The sequence below is a fragment of the Emydura macquarii genome, unplaced genomic scaffold, assembly GCF_026122565.2.
Source record: "Emydura macquarii macquarii isolate MOO-44397 ecotype Brisbane River unplaced genomic scaffold, CSIRO-AGI_Emac_v2 contig_1043, whole genome shotgun sequence".
NCBI lineage: Eukaryota > Metazoa > Chordata > Testudines > Chelidae > Emydura > Emydura macquarii.
This window is the reverse complement of record NW_027131180.1, coordinates 1676531-1693776: the sequence shown is the minus strand read 5'-3', so window position 1 is coordinate 1693776 and position 17246 is coordinate 1676531. Positions and strand designations below refer to the sequence as shown.

Below are 17246 nucleotides of genomic sequence, written 5' to 3'. Positions count from 1 at the left end.
TTAAGCCTTCATTTAATCATTTGACACTGTCATTTCTATCTCTCAAGACAACAGGAACAGGTATTCCTAGGAATATAGGATGTATTCATTTAAATTCAGTAAACTACCTTTTTTTTCCATCCTGGTGCAAGAAAACTAACTAGAAAGGAACTCAGCTTCACATAGGTTCATAGAGTCTGTATTACTCTGAGAAGCCTTTATATCTCAATTGCTATGGGACAATATACTAATACATTTGGTTTGTATTATGATGACTTAACATTTATATATGATTACTGACTATATATAAAATACAAGAGTCCAGAGGGGTAGCCGTGTTAGTCTGTATACAGCAAAAACAACGAGAGTTCTGTAGCACTTTAATTTAATTTCTGCAGGCATAAGCTTTGTGGGCTCCAGCCCACTTCCTCAGATGCAAGTGATAGAGATATACAGGAGGCAACATATATAGGAGGCAACATATACATATCCAAGGGAAGTGACAATGGGGGGTTGAATGAAAGCAGGGTACTTGAGGCCTAATTACAACCATTGAGTAGGAGGTAATAATGGGTGATCAGAGGCAATTACTTCTTTCTGGACACTACAATACAAATAAAAGATGGTCACATTAATACCACCCTGTAACGAAAACTAACTGACCGCAATACGTATCTTCATGCCTCCAGCTTTTACCCTGGACACATTACACGATCCATTGTCTACAGCCAAGCCTTAAGATACAGCCGGATTTGCTCCAATCCCTCAGACAGAGACGAACACTTACAGGATCTCTATAAGGTGTTCTTAAAACTACAATACCCACCTGGAGAGGTGAAGAAACAAACTGACAGAGCCAGACAGGTACCCAGAAGTCACCTACTACAGGACAGACCCAACAAAGAAAACAGAACACCACTGGCTATTACCTACAGTTCCCAGTTAAAATCTCTCCAACACATCCTTAAGGACCTACAACCTATCCTAGCAGATGATCCATCTCTCACTCAGGCTGTGGAAGGCAGTCCTATCCTTGCTTACAGGCAACCCCCCAAACTGAAGCAAATACTCACCAGCAACCATACACCCTACAAGAAGGCCATTCCAGGAACCTATCCCTGCAACAAACTCTGTTGCCAGCTTTGCCCACACATCGACTCTAGTGACAACATCACTGGTCCTAACCACATCATTCACACCATAAGAGGCTCATTCACTTGCACATCTAGTAATGTTATATATGCCATCATGTGCCAGCAATGCCCCTCTGCCACGTACATTGGCCAAAACTGGACTGTCACTACGCAAAAGGATAAATGTACACAAATCAGACATAAAAAATAACATCCATAAACCAGTCGGAGAACACTTCAATCTCCCAGGGTCATTCTGTCACTGACTTGAAAGTTGCTATTTTATTACAAAAAAACTTCAAAAACAGACTTCAAAGAGAAACTGCTGAGCTAGATATCATCTGCAAACTTGACACAATCAAACTGGGTCTGAATCGAGACTTAGAATGGTTATCTCATTACAAGAAATAATTACCTCTGATCACCCATTATCACCCACTACTCAATGGTTGTACTTAGGCCTCAAATACCCTGCTTTCATTCAACCCCGACATTGTTGTCACTTCCCTTGGATATGTATATGTTGCCTCCTATATATGTTGCCTCCTGTATATCTCTATCACTTGCATCTGAGGAAGTGGGCTGGAGCCCACGAAAGCTTATGCCAGCAGAAATTAAATTTGTTAGTCTTTAAAGTGCTACAGAACTCTCGCTGTTTTTGCTATAAAATAGAAGTTATTGATTTGCTGTCATGAGAAGCATACAATCTAGTATATATCCTTTGATGGTAACCCCTTAAAATAATTAATTTTCAATGCAAGAACTAAAGACATGTCAGAAAAATTATTTATAATATATTCTAAATTTCCATTATGGCTTTTTTTTTAAAATGGCACAGATCTACAGAGAAAAGTAGAACTGAAGTAATTTGGAAGGAAATGTATGGAAGGGACAGATCCTGCAATACTGTGTATCTTTAAGCACGTTATTTTCTTGGAAAACAAAGTAAAGTTATCTTAGTCACAGGAGTATATTTGTAGATCAAAAAAAAGAACATATTGCTTATTCTTGTTGCTTATTTTTTATATAAGGCACCACACTTTACGATGGTCTTAAATAACAAGAATAATGTAAATGTCCAAAATGCCTCTTGGGGCTAAGCACCGTACAGACAAGTAATAAACAATAACATCTCCACCCCAGAGTGCTCAGAATCCAGATGTTGTTGATGATTTGGAACCATTCAGACACGTGGTGTAAATATATTTTACTACATGAGATTCCATCAGAGTTTAAGATTATCTCAGTTTTCTAAAAAGAACTCCTTTCAGAAAAAAGTTGGATTTGCCAAAGAAAATTCTGATATTTCACACACTGGCAAAGAGTCCACTCTACCAAAAAAGGATTTAGAAAACAGTTATTCCTCCAAAGAAACAAATAAATTAGATAAATGAGGGAACTTTGCAGGATCAGAGTCCTAAGCAGCCTAATGATGCTCTTCCAATGTTATAAGTATATAATTAAGCACTCAAAATCATAATCCAAATTATATACAATGTATCAACAGAGAACACAATTTGAAAAATGAAAGCATTTTGCATAACTGCAGTGGCTTTTAGTAGTACCACCACAGATTTCTATTATTACAGTTAAATAAGGTATCTCAAATGCTACATAAATTAAGCTGTAATGCCACCTCTCAGTTATCATGACAGGGACAAATGACTCTAGCTTTGCTTTTCTAAATTTGTGTGATGTTGTCATGAGAGAATGACAACTTTATTACACACTCTTAAGAACATGCGAATACAGAGAAGAGTAGTTACATTTTTCCTTGTGCTACAAAGATAAAATTTAAAGGGCACATCCTGCAAACTCTGATGCATATGTGTCATCCAAATAATGTTACTGATTTCAATAAGATTATCTGGGTGAACAAAATCACTCATTTGTTTGCAGGATGGGATTTGACCTTCCATCTAATTATGACAACAATACAGTGTAAGACTTACTAGCATTAGACAGGATGAGCAATGAATATGCCTGTTTCTTACCTCCTCATTGATATACCAGTATAGAGAAGTATCCTTCAGAACAAACCAATATTTCTTCCATTTCTGGGAGAAATAACTCTTGGCATCTTTCTTTTTCCAAAGCCAGCCCTCGCAGTCCCCACGGCCCAGATCTTTACAGGAAATACGCCTTTTGCTCTTACCAGGAATAGGAGCTGAAAATGCCAATAGTTAAATTAAAATGAGTAGATGTGAAAGAATTCACATTATGCATTTAATCAATCAGCCACAAAATGCTAAATTTGTCTAAAGATGTGGTCCATATTTACAAACTTAACAGAACATTTCAATAGCAATTTCTTTATTATTATTTTTGCTTCTTTTTAATCAAGTAACAAAAAGTTTGCATGTCAAAAGAAAAAAAAAAGTAGATATATTCCCTTATCCTACAGAATTTATAATCTACACATGAGACAAGATACAATAAATGAATGCAACAAAACTAGGGAGAGAGGCTTTATAAGAAAGGAGGAGAAAGTATACAAAAACACTGTTATGTAGGTACTTATGCTGTGTACATCTTGATAGTTCATTTCATGTCAACATATATAAACACACAGACAAATGGCTACATATGAATGTACATACAGGTGGGGCTGCTGAAAATATATATTGAATTATAATAATTACAGACTAAAATAGGGTTATATTGGACTATATTTTGTCAAGTAGAGTTTTATTAAAATTTGAAAGATCCACAAAAACTTGCATAAATGAAGGTAAATTCTGTAACAAGCTGAGACCTTTGTAAAAAAAAATACTGTTGAATATGGTTAGGGTGTGCTGAATCAGAGAAGGGCAGTTAATCATGGATGGAGAGTCATATGGATAACTGATCTCTCTATATTTGGTTCAGGCTACCAAATTGCAATCTGTAAAACACTACAATATTTTAAACGGTAATATTCACATTTCTACTTTCAACCATCACTTCAAAAAAGTATCCACTTAACATTTACCTTTGTTTTTCTTTTTTGTTTTCTGCTGTAGAGAAGATTGCTGAAATGTCTGTAAGTAAATGAAGACACAGAAAAGCAGTGAAAAACCAACAATGTACTTAGTGTGTTTCAAGCCCTTCATAAGTTCTTATAAAAGCAGCAATCAAAACTCTGAACATCAAAGGCATCATCATGCAAAATCTAGAAAAAGCCCCAGACAGATTTCTACCACCAGTGGAAAAATACAATTTTATTTCATATTTTCATAAGATATTGAAGTAAAACAATTCAGCACATTAAAATCAACTCGCCAACTAGAACTAAAGTTTCTCTCAGAAACACTTTTTTCACTGTTTTGTGTTAATAGGACATTTTTCTCTCATTTAATGTGGTAGTGCTTCTCTGAGGGAAGTTCTGTTTGTTGGTCCATTGGCAAGTTGATCATAATTTTTTATTTTAGTGTATGTGTTATTCTTTTACTTCAATGCCTTATGAAAAAATATTTTTCTGATGGTGCTAGAAAAATCTGGCTGGGACTTGATAGATATTGCTTAGAGATGCCTTCAGTGTTCAAACTTTTGACTGCTATACTATTTTATATTATTTATAAATAACCAAGGGGAGGGGAGAGGGAGAGAGAGAAAAACTGAATGAAAAAATGGGATCCAAAAACAAAACTCAGGGAGAAATCTGCTGAAATAAATGAGCCTAGGAGTGTGATGAAACACTGGAATGGGTTACATAGGGAGGTGGTGGAATCTCCCTCCTTAAATGTTTTTAAGGCCCTCCTCAACAAAGCTCTGGCTGGGATGATTTAGTTGAGGTTGGTCCTGCTTTGAGCAGGAGGATGGACTAGATGACCTCCTGAGGTCCCTTCCAAACCTAATCTTCTATGATTCTATGATTATTATCATGTCCCAAAAGATAAGGAAGATCTCCTCTACGAGACAGTTCTACAACTAAAGACCCTTGACGTACAAAGTTCTGTCCTTTACCTAGTCCTGACTGAACATAGAAACCATGAGCTGACCAACCCAAGCAATTTTAAGTATTGGCACAGAAATTAGGTCAGATGGAAATTTTCTGTGTACTTAGGGCCTATCAGATAAAGATCTTCAATATATATTAACACACTACAGGGTCACTTCTGCTATAAAACTCAAATGCCAATAATTGTCCATAATTCAGTAAATAAATAATAAATAATAATAATAATAAAGCATGCATAATAAAGTGTTAGTTGCCTTGTATTTTAGCTTAAATATGTTGTTGGTGACAGCAAAAAATTTCACAGAAGAGTGTCTGAGTATAAAGACCTGTCACCTCAACTTTCATTTAGCCAATATAAAAATCAATATTTTCAGGCATCTCTTAGTCTTACTAATTACGAATAAATCAAAGTTAAAATACTGATGGCCCCAGAGGGTTGAAGTCTTTTCCTAATTAATAAGATAAACCTTCCCACAGCAGTGTGGGCTGTGATGTTACAAGGCTCTCTTTATTTTAAGGTCAATTCCATATCCAAGTTCTCTTTCCCACTTCTTGCATATAAGTCATGATTTAGCTCACGTGTTCACACTCTGGGAAAGGGACAACTCAACTTCAACTGAAGGAGTTCTGACAAATTCTCAAACAACAAATTAAATCCGTATCCATCAATAACACTGCCACACAAGCTGGGCATGAATAATACAACAGTTATTAACAGTAACATCATGAAACTAAGCAGCAGACCTGGATTCTGATCCCTGCAGAATGCACTGGGGAAGGCCAATCATCCCTATCTCCACCCCGTCTGATCCTAGATGGCATCAGAATATATGGGGTAGGGTAGGGTGTGGGGAACTGAATGAGCAATTACAGAATGGGAGTTCCATGTTGGAAAAATCAATTGGACCCTGCATGAAATCATTCTGCCTTTGATGGTAAGTGTGGGGATAGCTTCTCCTGATTGACTGTCTCATCTCTTTTCTTCCTCTAATGGTGCTAGTCCGCTGGGCCCAGCTAGCAACACCTCATCAAAGGTAACAAACTCCAATTCTGAGTCAAGTTCAATGCGTCTATTTAGACAGGACTAAATATCCCTGTATTTCCCTAGAAGGAAAGATTTAGGGTGAGACGTTCAGAAGTGTGTAAGTGATTTGTATTCCTAAGTCATTTAGACACTTTTGCAAATTTTACCTTAATTCAATGTAGACATTTTGATATTTTTAAGAAATCCCTAACAGCTGTCAGTGCAAAAACCCACCATTTTATCTCATTTAATTATTGTGTATTAAATGTTTTCATGATTAATTCACCTAAACTGGAAAGGAGAAGTTTTGCTTATTTTCTCATAAGTTGTACTTAAAACCTTTAAAAAGATGTTTTGTTTTGCTTTTTAAATAAAAGCTATAAAAGTGCTTCCATTTTGAAGGTTTAATCTAAGTGTGTTCTGCAGGAATGAGTGTCCATCCTACTGAATCTTTTTTAGAGGAGATGTTAATGAAGGGCCATCAACCTTCATCACCTCAAAATAGTAAGAATGGTAATAAGCAACACAAATAATTTAAGTAAATAACCATTTTTGTATATATTATATTGCACTGAAAAGCAGAAAGATTTTATTACAATTCAATGTTCTCAATTAGCACTTTGAGTGAGATAGTAATTAAGGGCCTGGTACAAAGCTCACTAAAATCAGTGGAAGCCTTTCAATTTACTTCAATGGGCTTTTGGATCAGGCCTTAATTTACCTTCTTATTTAGATTTTAGATTTTACATTTGTTTGATTGGTTCTATGAAGAATAAAACTGGCTCCAGTTTCACTTAGAATGGTATGTATAAATGCACCTCATGACTCAGCTGCACACTCACAAGATGTATGACTCCAAAAAAGTGCATGAGGGTCAAGTTCACAAAGTGTTTGTTTCTTTATTTACTCTGCGGTGTTGCCTGGTGACACAGTGATTATTAGAATCCCATGATGCTGCTGAATACAATCAACTATCTAACTGCAGCTCCTCACCAATTATTAGAAATTGTTTTTCCCCCCCTCAAGCTGTTCTTCCCTTTTTCTATTTAGGTCTGGAACATGACACACATATAACAATGAAGGTAAAACGTTAGATCCTATGAGTTAAGCAAAACACCAGAGTTTCACTGTATCAAACCCACAATTTGCTGCAAATTATTATCTATTAATCACTGGCTTATTAGACTGGATACCAACATATTTTTATGAGCTACAAGGGAGAGTACAAGGGAGAGTACTGATTCCAATACACCTTAAGTTTCACCTACTGTATTTAAATATGTGACTGGCCCCAGCTTTCAAGGATTCATCTCTCTTACACATTTTGAAAACAATCCTGACATTGAAAAGGAAATTGGTTTCACACACACAAAAAAGACAGTTATTAGTATATTAGTGAAGGATACTTCACAGATGCCAGTCCTCCGTGACGTCTTTGGCTTCAGCTCCCACCAGAGCGATGTGGCTTGAGCAGCAGCCAGCCACCCGGGGCTGGGTCCAGGGCTGGAGCAGCTGCCAGGGGCTGGGTCAGGGGCTGGAGCAGCCGCCCAGGGCTGGAGCCACTGTATTTTTTAGTAAAAGTCAGGGACAGATTATGGGCTTCTGTGAATTTTTATTTATTGCCTGTGACCAGTCCATGACTTTTACTAAAAATACCTGTGACAAAATCTTAACCATAGTTATTAATTACTCAACATAGCTGACAGAATGGAAAATATACTGCCATTGTAAATATGAAACAAAGGGTATCTCAGCTCAAGTAGAAATAGTTGCTAATGGAAAAGGTTTCAACTGTTTTTTCATATTATGAATGATATGCTATCCAGCACAACTTCAATTAGCAAAACTTCCCATTCCAAAAGCAGGGTCACCTCACTTCATGTCATAATTACACTGAAAATTCCCTCCATTATCCTAAAACTCAATGATTTGAATGGAGTCAACGTACCCTGTGATGTTCATATAATTGACCGTGTCCTGTTTTAGAAATATAGACTAAAACATCTGAAGCATACACATGCCCAAACCAGATCAAAGATAAAACTATAAACAATTTTTTTTAAATGATATAGCTTCCATTGCAACTGCAGCCACTAAAACACACCTATATTAAGAGTATTAAAGACAGAGCTCATAGAGATGTTTTTTCTTTCTAAGGCATGTAATCATCTAAAGACAATGCAAACTAAAATGCTTTAAGGGCTATCTATGGATTGCATAGGATTGGGCTCTAACTGTAGATAATTCATATGCAGCTATTTCCCCCTAGTAGTTAATTTCCAAAATTACTAACTGGGCGTTTGTTTAATTTTGGTTTCTCAGAAATAGTCATTAGTGTTAAAATTAATTAATTTGAAATTTGACAATGCTGGGGATGGTCTGGCCTACACAAGAGGTAGTAAATTATTTTTTGTCAAAGCCCAAATTTCTTGGTCAAGGTATAGTTCGGTTCCAGACTCCAGAGAAACATTTTTCACACCGCAATAACAATAATGATAATAAGTAAATAAAAGATTTCATGGTCAATTCAAAAGCATCTGGTGGTCCCACAGTCCGCCTACTGACTACCTCTGGTCTACACCAAACTTGGTTTGCATTAATAGCAGAAAAAAATTAAAAATAATTATTTTTAGTGGAACATTTTCCCTTTTAGCTTTTTCCCAGATGCACACTGTACTTAAGATGTAGTGCTTGACATCTGAATAAGCTAAACAAACATCAGGATAGTTTCCCTGATAATTATATAGAATGGTTTGATTTTTCCAATTTAAAAAACGAGACACAGTTTTTATATTTAGAATCTTTAAAAATGGTTCACACACTGCATTTGTTAACTATGTAGATTTTAATGGTGAAACTACACTGTTCCAACTCTCTCTCTCTCTCTTTCTATCAAAAATTAATTATAACTTTTTAATTGGCAAATCTACATCTCACAACATTTCAAAAATCTTCAGTATACTGATATTTCTAAATAGAAAGAATGAATGATATGAGTTACAAATTTTGTAAGCAGAGTTATTGTAGGGCAATAAAACAATTAACCTTCAAGGCACTTAAAACTAGAGCTAGAGATAAGCATCATGTTCTACAATTATCTTCCAATCTTTAACTAAACACTCTACATTGTAGACTCATTTTAATTACTTAATTGCAATGCAAATGTGTGCAGCTGACAGTAGGACTAATATATGACTATTCTCACATCATCATCAACAGATTTAAGGCTTCAGTTCAACAAAACACTTATTCGTGTGCTTAACTTCAGTGGAATTAAGCACATGCTTAAGCACTAAAATATTATACTTGATCAACTTTATTTTAACCATTGATAACATGTTAGAAATTACTATTTTAATTTTAAACAGACAGAAAGGAAACAAACTTGAACATAACTAGTCTCCCATTTCAGTGGAACTAACTTTGCACCACAAGGAGATATTTTTCATCGGAGTTTGTTCACGTTATGACATAATGACAATATCCTGTACTATCCTGAATAAACTTTATTGAATTAAGATAAACTTTACTGAGGGTATGTCTTCACTGATGGCGGCAAATTTGCCAGTGTCAGATCGATTTATCTGGATCGACTGAGCGGAAGTGAAGACCTGCTTAATTGATCTGGAAGTCGATTTAATAAAACTACCTCCCCAAAAAGCGTAGCGCTGCATCAACAGATACACATATCCCATCAGCGCAGCGTAGTGGAGACGGCGCGGAGAAGGAAATTTAGGAAGTCGTTGTAAGTTACGTAAACTACTCTACGAAGCTTACGTAACTCCTGTCAACTGCCACCAAATTTGCCTGCCAGTGTAGACCAGGCCTGTGTTAAGATAAACCTTACTGAATTAGGGTTACCACCTTTGGGGTACATTGCATTAAAAATGTAATCGTGTATGTGTGATTGTGGCACTGTACATACCTTCTCTAGTAGGGAGGGGAGATGCTAATGATCCTCCATTACCAGCCTTTAAAGCCACTACATCTTCCTGGGATATTTGCATATAGACATTCAAATTGTATACTCCAGAGACCAACAGACAAATGAAAGACTTTTGGATTAAAGCCTGAGTTTTAAACTAATTCAGGGCCTTCTTCCTGATTTAGCAAATGGACAGGAACCATAGTCTACGGAGGGCCCAATTCCTAGGGGAGGATTGGAAGGACTTGGTCTACTGGAAGGACTTGGTCTATTGAAGCCTCATAAATCTGTGTGCTTGTTCTGACCTGAAGCACTGATGAACTTGCAAGGATGCCCCTAAGGTGGGTTATTAGAAGACTGCAGTTGCCAGAGCCCATTTGATGAAACCACCTGCTAGGCTTATAAGCATGTGTGTAGGTTCTTTTATTGTGTTTAATATGTTTTCTCTGTGATGCTCTGTACCTTTGGAATAAAGTAGGCTTGCTTAGAAAGAGCTGTGTGGTAATTTATAACTACACTGTTATCCATCTCTGAAGAGAAAGCAAGCAGGTATTCTAGGGCAATCTCCGTGCTGGGAATAACACAGTGAAGGTAGAGAACTGCGCAGTCTGGAAATACGCCAATCAGAAGGGAGAGAGACGCATGTCTCCACCCAGGAAAGGCAACCAGATAATGGATGCCTTGCTGAATCACTGAGGGGGAATCCAGGCATAGTTGTCTTGAACTGTGACATGTCTCCAATATTTGCATACTCTCCTGGAGTATCCTGTCTTGATGCTCGTTGTTCTCTGACGTGCATGCACTGACCCAGCACCATCACTTCACTGATGTCAGCATGGAGGAAACTACTGGCTGCTGCTGTAGCCCTGCTTTCCTTGTCTGGTGCAACTGCTGCCTGTCACTCCTGCCCATTCTCTCCAACCTCTCAGATTGTCTTCTAAATGCATAGCACAGCATACACCTCTGATACTACCATTCCAGAGGATACAAGTGGGCATATGCTCCCGTGTAGTTATTCTCCTCTCTTCCTAGCCTGGCTGCCCTCCAGCACACAGACTGATAACCAGGTTAATCCCTAACTATGAAGTGCTGACAGACTAAACAGCCCTGTTCAAGCCTACGTGGTTGCAATCATTTTCCACCACACCACCTCATTAATGTTGCTTTTTTTAAAAGCTTTATTTTTATTTCTCTTTCCATCTCCCATTCCACAAAGAGCTTACAAAACAGCTGCTGGAGCTCTCCTAGTGTGAATGAACAGAAGAACATTATTCATGCTTGTTTTTATTATGTTTGCTTACTAAACACATTTTGATGAATAAATATTACCTCTCCAGAATGTTCACAAATTCATGAATAAGAGAGGCTGTGAAAAACAGCAAGGCAAAGGAGGAAGTTCCAGTTGTCCCCAAAATTTTCCTCTTGTGCCCTCCCTAACCCCTCTTGCCAGTAATAGAATAAGTCCTGCCCCCCGGCCACTATTCTAGATACACAAATATTTGCAAGTTGTTGGTTTTTTAATTCACTAACAGCATTTGGGCTTGTTTACTTTCTTGGTTAGCCTGTCCCTAGTGTTTTGGAGTTGTGACTGGCAGCATTTGGGAACTCAGAAAAGAGAGAGAAGAAAAGAATTCTTCACTTTGATTCTAGATTGACTGAATTGCTTCTAATTGGAGTATAGACTGCAACTAAAGAAATAGACAGGTGATGGGTAGAATTTATTTAGGTAAAGTTCTACACTATTATAATTTTAAAATGTAACTTTGTGTACATGTGACTCTTTGCCTCAGAAAATTTCTGCGGAAGATGATAATTAAGGTTTTTTTTTAATGCTTTGTAGAGGGAATGAAGTTTAATAATTAATGGAAATGTATTTGGAACTTTTAGGGGATTTTTACTATTGAAGCCATATCTAAGATACTCCAGGAGCTTTTCCTCCCTCCCTCTCTCTTTATGGGGTGACTGATGTTTGAAAAGATGGCTTCTAAGGGCTTGACTACAGTGGAAATTTCTGCACTAAGGTAGGTACACTGATGTAGCTGCAGAAGTGTAAACACCTAGCAAAGATGCACTGTACCAGTGTAAAGAATGATTTGCACAGGAGTGTAGCTTTTCTGGGTTTCAAAAGCTACATCAGTGTAGCTACACCAATGCAAAAAACCCTTGTGTAGGAAAACACAAAGAAGTCATCAGGGACTTGAAACCTACTATATTTATTCTTTTGTGAAGAGAGGGAAATGTTTAATCATGTTTAGAGTGAATATTCAGTGATATTGTGTGTGTGTGTGATATCACACCATAATTTTAGTTTGTATAGCTGTAAATATTAAACCCTGAAAGTCAGAATACTAAATATTTTCTCATTTTATATTATTAACATTGACTTCAAAGGGATGACTTGCATGTTTAAAGTTAAGCATGTGCTTAACTATTTTGCTGCTTTAGAGAGGCTACAAAGGTACTTAGACACCTAAGTCTCAGTTTTCCTCACCAGTGCTATCCACTTGGCTATTGCCTAACCCTACAGGTGCCTAAACTCACTTGGCACCTAAAATTTCTGCTGTAGAAGTTTCCTAAGCACCTACATTTCTGCTTCTGGACATCCACATGCCAATACTGCCTCCCTCTTGGCATGCGGATACCTATCTCTTGCCTAAGCCCAAGAGCAATCCAGGAACTGGGTTAGGAGCATCTAACTCATGCACTGGGCCTGATCTGGTTGGTGTACTCAGATGCCATATACCAGATTGAGTCCCAACAAAACACTGGGTGGATGGTACCCATTAAGCCACTGATTAGAGAATGTAGCTTGGGGGACCCAGATTCAGATCCCCACTCTGCCTGATGAAGAGAAAGAGTTTGACCAGGGGGGTGTCACCTCCCAGGAGAAAGCTCTAATCACTGAGCTATGGGAAATTCCAATGTGGGGCTCCCTCCATCTCTCCTGTTGAAGCTGTTCCATGGTGTATCAATAGAGAGTCATTGGAGCAGCTGATTGAACCCTGGGGCTTCCAGGTGGGTGTCCTAACCACCAGGCTCGAGTGTCATTCTCTCTGGCCCAATGACTCTCATACTTAAAGAGACACTGGGGCAGAGAGAGAGAGTGAGTGAGAAGCACTGTATAGCCTGGTCATTAGAGCACTCACCAGGAGCCCAGGGCCCAGTCCCTTGCTCCAATGACTCTCTAATTATTTATACATGATGGAACAGCTTCAACAGGAGAGACTAAAGGAGCCCCACATTAGAATAGCCCATAGCTCAGCGATTAGAGAACTCTCCTGGAAGGTGAGAGACTCCTATTCAAATCCTTTCTCCATTGTCAGAAGGAGGGGTGATTTGAATCTGGGTCGCCCACATCCCAGGTGAGTGTTCTAACCACTGGGCTAAAATGTATAAGGTGGGAAGTGGCACTATCTCCTCCTCCACTAGCCATTTAGTGTGGAATTCGGCAGGCGCCCAATTCATTCTCAAAAGAAATGACTTAGGTGCCCAATCCTCCTGACTCTAGGAAAGGAGTTCACAGGCAGAGCAGACTCTGCTGCCCAGACTTAGATGCTCACCTCCATGAGAGGAGCAGGGCTAAGGACACAGCCCTCTTATCAACAACACCCATTGGCTAGCTTAGGGGAGCTCCCTACCTAAGTTGCTGGCTTGTGTCGATCCCATTCTAAGGTACCTCTCTCTCCCCATTCACTGTATAGGGTGCCTAACTCAGGCTTCGTGGATCCCACTGTTGTTCCTGTGATTTCCTGGGCATCTGAAACTTGGGTATTTGTCACAACACCCAAGTCCCTTTGTGGATTCACACCATGATGCTTACCACTTTGCAAGATCAAGCCATGTGTATATGTGTATGTGCACATGGTCAGAAGAGAAACCAGGTTAAGAGTGCAGAAGAATTTATTTTCTCTCAACAGCTGGAAGAGTCACTGTTTACATCTTGATGGTAATTTAGGTCTATATATTTTAAAGAAAGTCTTATTTAAATAAACTTTAAATCATTCATTTGTACAGTCTGTAAATTGAAATCTAACAAACTGATGTTCCAGCAGCCTATACTAAATTTGAGGTAAGGAATCACTGTGTATCTTAGAATTTGAAGGATCTGACAAAGAGCTACCAGTATAAGAGAGAGTTCAAGAAGGATGGATATGGGACCTCTCACATCATGATAACAGCATTAGAAGTTGCTAAAAAATTTCTTAGTCAACAAAAATCCAGTTGGCACCTATAGGAAAAGCTGAGAAAACTGTACGGTTATTCCAGATTATTGTGAAAACCCAACCCCAAGGACATTAGGACAGTTACATACTGCAGGTTCAATAAGAGAGGGCAGGGGACTCAAAACAATTATAAATCCAAATTATTACTCTTCAGGCACAAGATTACCTCCTTGTACTTTACAGTTTAAATTCCAGATGTGCCTGGCAAAATCCCTTCTCCACATCAGCTAGAAGGATAACTGAGCCCCACTATCCCACACCCCAGGTCAATGCCCTAACTACTAGGCTAAAAATTATAAGGGTGGCCTCCCGCCTCCTTGAAAACCCATTCTGGGTTAACAAAACAATCCACCAAATTTTTTTATATATCTATATCTATATTTGTAATTGCAATTTTTGGATTCGGTTAGACCCAAACAGATTTTTTTTTTTTCTCCCTGGAACTGCCAGTGGACTGAAAAGTCAGTTATTTGCATTGTTCTATTAAGGTTACATCTTCAGGAATGAGGCTTGCTGTCTGGAAAGATACATTTATTAAATCAAGCTCTGACCTTTTTTGGAGTTTACAGAGCAGGGCCTTCCACTCTCCTACCCAGGGCTCTTGGTCTCACACACACTACAGTGATGTGCCACACCCTGTTTTTAAAGGGGCAGCACACATTAACCAAAATACAAAGAATATGCAACAGTAAAACAAATACAAACACTATGTCCAAATGCACTTCTAAATACAAGGTTTTGCTACAAAGTCATTCTAACAATTGCCCCAGCGTCTGTCTAATTGTTCTGAAGTTACTTGTTCATCTCTCTATTGTCTTATGACCGAATGCCAATTACCCCTTGCAAGACAGCGGCATTATCCCTTGGTTCAAAATAAAGGTTGTGAAGGGCAGAGAAATATTGACAATCAGAGGAAGAACTAAGACTAAAATTCACAGTTTTCTGACATGTAGTTTAGTGCAAGTTCCTTAGACTACTGGGCACCTTCCCTGCGATCCGATTTGGATATGGATAGAAACCTTTTTAATGTTTTTAATCAAACAATATTACTGGGAATTGTGTGATTAACTTCCCAGGTATATACTGGATGACAAGTGCTACTAATCATAGTAGGGTCCAGATTTTCCTGGATAGCTGACAGATTTCTTCATAAAACAGTCACTGAACCAACAAGAGAGGATGCCATCTTAGATTTGGTATTGGTGAGTAGTGAGGACCTCATAGAAAAACTGGTTGTAGGGGACAAGCTTAGTTTGAGTGATCATGAGCTAATTCAGTTTAAAATAAATAGAAGGATAAACAAAAATAGATTAGCAACTAGGGTCCTTGATTTCAAAAGGGCTAACTTTAAAAAATTAAGGGAAGTAGTTAGGGAAGTGAACTGGACTAAAGAACTCAAGGATCTGAAGGTAGAGGAGGCTTGGAATTACTCTAGGTCAAAGTTGGAGAAGCTATCTGAAGCCAGCATCCCAAGCAAAGGGAAGAAATTTGTAATGAAGGGTTGCAGACCAACCTGGATGAGCAAGCATCTAAAAACAGGTGATTAAAAGAAAGCAGAAAGCCTACAAAGAATGGAAGATGGGATGGGTCAGCAAGGAAAACTACTTCTTGCAGGTCAGAAAGCATAGGGAGAATTCCCAAAAGCCAAGCAGAGTTGGACCTTGCAAATGAAATTAAAACCAATAGTAAAACGGTTTTATAGCCATATAAAGAAAAAGAAAATAAGGAAAGAAGATATGGAACCTCTGAAGCACTGAGGATGGGGTGGAAATTAAAGATAGTCTAGGCATGGCCTAAAACCTAAACAAATATTTTGCGTCAGTTTTTAATAAGGGTAATGAGGAGTTTAGGTGTCGTGGCAGGGTGGCTAGTGGAAATGAGGATATGAAAGAAATTATCACATCTGAGGTGACAGTCAAACTCAAACAATTTAATGGGACTAAATGGGGGTGGGGAGGGGGAGGTAATCTCCATCCAAGAATATTAAAGGAACAGGTACATGAAATTCCAAGCCCAACAGCGATTTTAATGAATCTGCAAACTCAGGGTTTTACCCTATGACTTCAGGATTACTGATGTAGTACCTATTTTTTAAGAAAGGGAAAAAAGTAATCTGGGAAACTACAAGCCTGTTAGTTTAACCTCAGTTGTATGCAAGGTCTTGGAACAAATTTTGAAAGAGAAAGTAATTGAGGATATAGAGGTTAATGGGAATTGGGATAAAATACAACATGGTTTTACAAAGGTAGATCAAGCCAGACCAACCTGATCTTCTTTTAAAGGATAACTGAGTTGTTAGACACAGGAAATGCAGTGGATCTAATCTACCTGGATTACAGTAAGACATTTGATACTGTCCCACATGGGAAATTATTAATTAAATTGAAGATAAATATGAGAACTGAAAGGTGGATAAGGGATAACTACAATGAGTCATACTGAAAGGTGAATTGTCATGCTGGAGGGAGGTTACTAGTGGGACATATCTTATTTTGAATTTTTATTACTGACCTTAGCACAAAAAGTGGGAGTGTGCTAATAAAATTTGCAGACACAAAGTTGGGAGGTATTGCCAATATGGAGGAGGACTGGAAAATCATACAAGAAGATTTGGACAACCTTGAAACTAGAATAATAGAAATGGGATGAAATTTAATAGTGCAAAGTGCAAGGTCATGAACTTAGGGACTAACAACAAGAATTTTTGCTACAAGTTGCGGATGTATTACTTGGAAGTGACAGAGATTGGTTTAGAAATCATGAAATTAATAATTATTTGCCTTCATATTTGAGCCTTTAGGGTTCCTGTTCTCAAGTTTCTCTCAACTATGAGTGCTAGAAACTTGTTTAAAAAAAAAAGAAAAGAAAAGAAAAGGTGAGGCCCTCCTGTAGTCACCAGATTCCAAGAGCTGTGGCTTTTAGAAAAATATTAAATATCACAAGACTTGTGATAAAATCATGAGAGTTGGCAACACAGAGTGGGTGCAAGGGATGCCTCTTACCCTTCTCCCTTCACAGCAAC

At 38.1% G+C, this 17246-nt stretch overlaps 1 protein-coding gene across 2 annotated transcripts in view; it reads right to left on the bottom strand.

The window, feature by feature from the left end:
• Nucleotides 1-17246, bottom strand: part of CNKSR2 (connector enhancer of kinase suppressor of Ras 2) — a 330096-nt gene that overhangs the window by 85565 nt on the left and 227285 nt on the right. For both annotated transcript variants that reach the window (XM_067545020.1, XM_067545021.1), the window contains 2 exons: nt 4084-4132; nt 3107-3279 (listed from right to left, as the gene is read on the bottom strand). In XM_067545020.1, the coding sequence (XP_067401121.1) occupies nt 3107-3279; nt 4084-4132 (222 nt within the window). The remainder of the gene's footprint in view (nt 1-3106; nt 3280-4083; nt 4133-17246) is intronic.